This window comes from Ixodes scapularis, unplaced genomic scaffold (genome assembly GCF_016920785.2).
Source record: "Ixodes scapularis isolate PalLabHiFi unplaced genomic scaffold, ASM1692078v2 PGA_scaffold3__209_contigs__length_174095766, whole genome shotgun sequence".
NCBI lineage: Eukaryota > Metazoa > Arthropoda > Arachnida > Ixodida > Ixodidae > Ixodes > Ixodes scapularis.
In genome coordinates this window covers 121,769,126-121,776,695 of record NW_024609868.1, presented here as the reverse complement: position 1 = coordinate 121,776,695, position 7,570 = coordinate 121,769,126, and the positions used below count along the sequence as shown (strand labels likewise).

The 7,570-nt window shown below is 45.1% G+C and overlaps 1 protein-coding gene across 1 annotated transcript in view; it reads left to right on the top strand.

Annotated features, from left to right (window-relative positions):
- Positions 1–1,476: 1,476 nt before the first annotated feature.
- LOC8041072 (whirlin) overlaps positions 1,477–7,570 on the top strand; it is a 32,585-nt gene continuing 26,491 nt past the window's right edge. The window contains exons 1-2 of the mRNA XM_042292866.1: positions 1,477–1,761; positions 4,412–4,540. Coding sequence (XP_042148800.1) covers positions 1,477–1,761; positions 4,412–4,540 — 414 coding nt within the window. The remainder of the gene's footprint in view (positions 1,762–4,411; positions 4,541–7,570) is intronic.

Below are 7,570 nucleotides of genomic sequence, written 5' to 3'. Positions count from 1 at the left end.
TTCCTTGTTCTCAAAAGTGACTGCTCATTCTCACTCTGAACGCTTGATGCTCGAACTTTCTGGGCCGAATTTTCGTTATGCCGACGCACACTAGACAAGGAGTTACCCATGACCTTGTCGAGTCAGTCTCGCTCTCGCTTCCTGTAACGTCGCCGAATCGGCGCCCGATTTTCTGCTGTATCGGCGCTCGTTCTTTTTTTTTTCACGGCACAAGCTCGCCGATTAAACATTTTTTTTCAGTAAATTTTTATCGTCTCTTCGCGTTACCTCGCGGCAGTATTGTGGCCTTGTTAAACTCAGAATCATCATAAAACCTACAAAAGTAAATCGTTTTTGTTTCAGTGTGTTCACCTTTGCAGCAAAAACAACAACAAAACATTAGCAAACAAAAAGGCGCCTTCGGATTTTCGCCTACCAGCAAAACGAGTAATCACACTAGACAAATTGCTTCATGGGAACTCGTTCGTTAACCGCCCTTCTGACTCGTGACCAAACCAAGCTGCCAGGCGATTTGTCGCCGACTAGTGCAGCCTATGAGTCGCCAAGCAAACGACGCCCCAAAGTAACGACACTTCAGCCACTGGATGGGCAGATGCCAAAGCTGCACCCTTGCGCCATCTAGCCTAAAGGCTAAAAACCCAAAGTATGGTTGCTCCCCTCGGCCTTTTAAGCCAATCTCGTTCCCCTCTGAAATGTTGTAGCCATCAACAGGCGGTGTGGGATATCACCAGGATGGGTCAACTTTGGTGCCTAACGTCATTGTTTCTAGAGACACAAAGCTTTATTTGAAATCGCGAGAAACGCGTTTCCGCCATTTGTAAATCTTAAAACGGCTCGAGAGAAGAAAAACAATATCGCCAGAGCTTTCTGACACCGAATAAAAAACTGAGGAAGTCGTTTTTTTTTTTTTGCACTAAGCAAAAAGATGGCTGCGCCAGGAAGGCAGGTTGTTGTATGGACAGCCGTTATTATAAGCGTAGCTTATTTGGTAGCTATAGTCAGTGGCGTACCAACTTGTTTTTGAGTTGGGGGGGGGGGGGCAAACCAGAACCCCCCCCCCCCCCCCCAGGGCCGGGGTGGTGCCCTTTGTATCCCTGTGGCGCCGACGGGTAGTGCTTGCCGTGCCCAGTGGCGCCTTATTCAGGGAGGTCAAAATACATGCCTTGCCCCCCACTCTGAGAACTGAGGGGGGGGGGGGGGCAAGCGCCCCCCTTGCCCCCCCGGCTATAGTGTGCTGGGTTCAGCTACTAACAGAGCTACCGGCATTTAAACAAGCAATTATTTCAACCGCGGTGGAGGCCTCAAATCCGGAGACGTGAAGTTTAGTAGCGCTATAGCATATCTCCGCGGCATTGTAGGCAACGTTTAGGCTTCGTTACCAAAAATACGGAACTCTATAGTATTCACAAGATTTGGCCACACGCTTTGGTGTTATATTCGGTAGGTCTTGCGAGTCGAAGTAGAGTGAAGACACAGATGTTCTGTGCGGCACACCTTCAGGATCCCCTCTGGTCTCCAATGGCATGGAACTACGAAGCTTCTGCTGTGCGGACGATCACGTTCAAACGGTCGCCGTCGGGCCAGCACAGGAGCCCATCTCGGCTGGGCTTCGACCTGCACGTGGACGAAGGGCAAGGGTTCTTCGTGTCCCACGTGGACACTGCCTCCTCGGCTTTCCTGGCGGGACTGCGCCCCGGAGACCGAATACTGGCGGCCAACCACGTGTCCTTCCGTGGCGTCGACCTGGCTTCGGCTTTTCAGGTTGGTGCTGCGAGACTCGCTCGGGAGATACGCCGACAGAATTGGCAGTCTTTGTCCATTGACACCGTGGAATGAGTGGCTCCCAGAGTATGTTGCACCTGATCACCCTTCGCGCTCGCCTTCTGAGTGAATGAGCTTAATTACGTGATAATTTTGCCTTGCTATATGATTTTGCGACTGCGTGAAGCACGCGTAATGCCACAGCGCAAACGTAATTTTTCGGTCTAAACGGATGTTCCGCCTCAACAATCGCTGAGCTGATTTCGCAGATCGCAGAGATTGGCTCTTTGGGTGTTTTGCGGGTAAGTAGACGTGCAGGCATTTCTTGGAGTGTGGTGTAGTGTACAGATGACAGAGCAACGCTGACGACGGTTGAAATGAGACTTGCGGGCGAGGGTGAGAGGACGACGTTGCGGTTGATAATGGCCCAGTGTTGCTGAGTGAGTAGCTTGCTGGGTCGGTCTGAGGGTGCTTTGTGCCGCCGGCTGAACCCGGTGAAGTGTTCGAGAGGTAAGCCTTCCAGAATAGGCAACCTGCATTGCTGTTTGGTTTGGCGCCATCTAGCGACTGAAGCAAGAAATACTGGGAATATAAGGAAGCCGTGATCGCGTAACGTGCCAGTAGAGCGGAAGCTAATGCCCTGGCGGGCCAATCGGAACGTGACTGCGTGTCGCCGGAGCGCGCCTCAACTCCGAAGAAATATCAGGCTTTTCGCTGCGTCATGCTCCAATATGTGTGCGTTGCGCTCGTATACGCCGCGCATTTCGAAGCCTTCGGCACGCAATGTGGGGCTTATCGTTCGCCGTTTGCCAAGTTACCACGAGACAGGGTATAACCGTGCGTTCTCACCCTGCTGGTGCTGCCTGGCCGTTACCGGCGGCCTATGGTGTCCGGTGGATGCACCGTGTGTTGGGGCATATCACCTCGAGTCGAGGCGCGTGGTGATACAGGAAAAGGGTGGCAGTTTATCGCTTTACTGCAAAATACTGTGATATTTCCTGAAGATTTTATTTAGATTTGGAAAAAGGACTGAATGTAACCACCAGGTACATATTGCATAATCACCACGCGTGGTGTATTGACGAGATAGAAACCTGAAGGACATGTAGGGGCACTCAAAAACAAGGGTTCAGACATTTCTGGTTGTGGATATTCCCAGACGTCCAGATGTGAGATTTGCAAGTATGTAGAAATTAAAATCTTCTCACTAGCGCGAACTCTGACTTTGTTTTCAAAATCACTGGAAACCTCTACTTTGATACGCCTAACGTAGCCTAGGGGCGAGGGAGACCTCGCGCATAGGCTGCGCGTTGAATCCCAAATTTTTCGTTAAATGGGGAAATTCGTAAAAGCGGGTTTCGTTAAATCGAGGTTCAACGTACTTTATTTCGGTTGCTTTTTAATAATAACAAGCTTAATGTCAAGTTCATACCCGCGCTCCCGTTCTCAAAACATACGAATCTTTAAGATCATAGCATTAACAAAATATATATCATCGTTCTTGAATCTGGGTTTATCTCTGGTTACGATAGGGAATTGAAGGAGGCTATCTTCATTCACAAATTCACTTCGGTTGCTTGTAGTATCAACTCAAGTCCAAGCGTGCTCACTTGGCTGCCACGGTCTATGTAGGACCGAAGCCACAAAATTGTTTTGGTTCTGCACGGACTGTACTAGACGGAAGCGTCTATTACATTGTTGCGCCAAAAGGTATTTCCCATCGTGGAACTCATTCCACCCTTCTCGTTAACGTCCTCGTGAGCGTGCGTCCCGCGGAAATCCTTTCGCTGCGTTGAATTTCTTGGCGCAAAAGCATAATTAAAATATAATATAAATACTTCACAACGAACCGCCACAGCCCTCTTGCGCTGTCTAGATCTCCGCTCTCGAAGCAGCGTTGATCCCGCAGACATCCTCATTGAAACTTCTGCGTGCACTCCGTTTGCTCGGGCGTGATTTTGCTTATTAACTGTGACAAAGAGAGTGACACATACTGCAAATCAAATTATTTATTTTTAATGATTCTAATTATTATTGTTTATAATAACTGTTTTCAATTATTTACTGATCATTTCGTTGCTCGTTTTCTGGATATTTTTAATACTGTTTGTAGCAACTCCTCCTCTTTCATTTCAATGTCGACAAAAAGAAGAGGACATTTTACACACCATCCAATCCTGAAGAAAAGTGGTACCCGCTTGAAACGTTGGTGAATTAAAGGAGGAATAGTGCAACAAACCTCTGCTGCGCTCTCCTCGCACAACGCAGTAGAGGCTGGTTGCACTATTTCTCCACGGGGCGCGGGGCCGTCGGCGCCGAGATGCGCTCCGATTGCCAACGGACACTTAAAAACCCGTCGAATATGTGCAGTCTTTCAGAAAGCCGCAAATTGCTGCGCGTGCCTTCTATCGTTCTGATATTTGTTGATTTAGTGTTTCCCTTCAACACAATATTAAAAAAGTTTATTACGGAAAAATAATTAACAATCTATTTATCCCAAACTTTAATAATTTTCCTCAATAGGCCCGTCGCACAGGACCAAAACGACAGAAGCTATTTTTTGTTGCGACGCGTAGTTGTCGCAAAATTGAATTTGTTCAGCTTTCGTGAAACACCGTGTATATATATAACTTTCTTTTGCCATGCACAGATGTTGGAATCCCACCGCACCCTTCGGCTGAGCGTAGTGTCCCCCTGCTGGACAACAGGTTATACCTGGACTACCTGCGACGGAAGGCCCACTTCGCCACCTGCCAACTGCGAGGCCCCAGTACACAAGGTGAAGGAAGCTGTCGTGGGTGTCGTGATGGGAGTCGCAGGCCGAAAAATCAAGAAAGCGGCCTTCCCATTCTTTCTAGTAATTTTGGTTCGCTTTCTTTGTTCGGCATCATGCGTCCTTTCATGTACCCCACTGATTTCTTTTCAATATTTTACTTTAGCAGTTTCTCCTGGTAAAACAAAGACCAGTTCTAGATGTCACCTCATTAAAAAGCCTACCAGGAGAGAAACAAAACACCTAAATGTATATCAGGCTAATGGTTTATCGTTTTAGAACATCTGGTTACCTTATAATTTGATGGTTTGATGGTTACCTTTGATAGTATGATGGTCTGGTGGTCTCACGGCTTGATGGTCAAATGGTCAGTTGCATATAAGGTTTGGCAAGACACAAATTTCAGTACAAACACAGCTCGATACTTTAATTAGGATTTATTGTTTTTTCCATAAAATTTCCAAAGCATTTGCAAGGCTCAAAATGTCTGTGAAAATCTAAAAAAAATAACATTTTATATTTTGTTTAGGACTGGGTGATCCGCCAACCCCGACTAAAATCTGTATATGTTATACATGCTACTCTCGGGGCAAAGCAACTCTAAAATATTACGTCGCCTGTTACTTGGCATAGCTGCATCTGCTTCTGTATACGATAGTAGAATGTTTTAGGAAAAGGTGCGCTAAAGCCTCACTACCCATAGAACTTGCGAAACCGTGTTCTTGTGTTTTTTTGTTTTTTTTTGACGAAAGCTGCAGCTTTTGACTTCTTGCTGTTATCTGTTATTTAGTAAACACTCCGTGTTTCTTATGAAATAAGTTTCTGAAAAGCTAGAACAAATTTCAGGCACATTTAGCATACTTTGAACCGCAAGCACATGTCATAACTGGTGTTCAAATGAGCCTCTCATCGACAAAATGAGAAACAATTTAGAACAGAACTATATAACTAGAAAAACAAATCAAAAATTTTAATTCGATTCCTCCTTCACTTTCGAAGCACGCTGCAAGGATTTTCAAAGGCAATGATCCTCTGCGAAGAGTCGAGTGCACGCGTGATCTTGGTGTATACATAGACTCTTCGTTATACTTTACTGTACATGTTAACAACCTTATAAATGGCTCTTTGCGTAAGCTGGGAGTAATTTCTAGAATCACGCGTGAGTTCTCCACATCAACCTGTATTTTTCGGTTATATTTCTCGTTAATCCGGACCAAGTTGGAGTTTTCCTCTGTAGTCTGGAATTATATTAGTTCTACGAGCCAAGAGATTATTGAAAATGTTCAAAAGCGTTTTTTTCGAATTGTTTACGATCGTTTCATTGGTCGTACTGTTTATTACTCTTATGCGAGACTCTTGGAACGATGCAAATTCCCTACTTTGAGTTCCAGACGGCGTGAGCGCGATCTTGTTTTCTTGTATAAATTCGTGGATTGTATTCATGGATTAATTGATTGCCCATCTGCTATTAATATTCACGTTCCGAGTCGAGTTTTGCGGGTTTCTCCAACTTTCCATGTTAATCACATCATCCCAACTAGTCCCATGACCCGTATTCAATACTTCTACAATACCCTCAGGGGAGCAGATATTGATGTTTTCAACCCAAATTTCGTAGCTTTTAAGACTTTTGTAACTAACCTGTGCACATTTTGTTGTGCATCATTACCAAGGCGTCAAGCTGTTCATGAGCATACAAAATAAACAAATGAATGAATGAATGAATGAATGAATGAATGAAAGCGACTCATCACAGATCGAGTATTCTGTTAGTGGAGATCAAATTCTTAGTCTTGCCAAAAACCGCTACTAACCTTCAAAACAAATGCCATCCTTGCATTCGCGACGATGCGAGAGCTATGGCGCCATCTCTCGGCTGCCGCTCGAACGTAACGAAGGTCGTCAGTTTCCATCAAGCTCCGCAGGATGTCCTCCCGACACCATCGAACTTTTTGCACTCCCTGTGGGCTCCATGAGAAATGTACCGCGGTTCGTCAGTCTCCACAACGGACCTTTGATTGTTCACCAGCCACCATCGGATAGTTTTTTTTTTATATTTTATCACAGATCACCAGGAATGTTTGGCAGAGCCTCAGACACCCTCAAGAATGTCTGAGAGTCGTTTCAATCGGCGTTGCTGTCCATAAATATTCAGTAGCAACAGAAAATGAATTAAAAGAATACGGTATGTTTCGTACTAGCCCTTTTTTTTATAAACCATAAAGAGAATTATTTAGGATATCCATGCCAAGTAAAAATTTAAGTTATGCTATGAAAATTTGTTTATAATATACTAAAACATATAACAGATTGGGTGAAACGGGCGATAAATATTTTTGTTACGATGAAAAGATGGTTTATTTGTAGACGAATAGCTATGGGGGGGCTGAAAATTTTTCGAAGTTGTAGCACCGAGCTTAGAGATCGACACCCATATCTTTCATCCTTTTTATATAAGGAGTATCACCACGCAGGCGGGAAGAAAGCGGCGTCTCGTCGTAGGTTATCAGGTAGATAGGAAATGTATCGTTTCAGACGAAACACCTTCAGTGTGTCTAGTGGTTTCCAGCGCCTCTTAGTCTTTTCGTTCAAGGAATATATCACATATGCCATGCCCCTAGATTTGTGATGACTGCGGTGTATATAGCTATGCAGAGGCTTGTCGGCAAGCCCGACGCTGCGTTGCGTTGCCCGGATCACACATAGGTCACCAGGAGAGAAAGCAACATGCTGATGTGAGCGATTGTAGTGGGCCCACTGGCGTTCTTTAGAGTCAAGCGTGCGCAGGTGAGCTAATCAACCTATTGCTTAATTACCCAAGCAACAAAGAGAATGCTTGGAATGAATTAATACGCACCGCACGCGCTCGCCTTTTCCGGAAAAATAGTTTAAAGGGCAACTCCGCTCAATTTTTGCTACTGAGAAAACAATGTAATTCTATTCAGTATAATCTAGAAAGGCTACGAGTCAAATATTGGAATTGAATTCCGTCTAAAAAAGTTGTACAAGCGCGAAAGTAACAATATCGGTTAACTA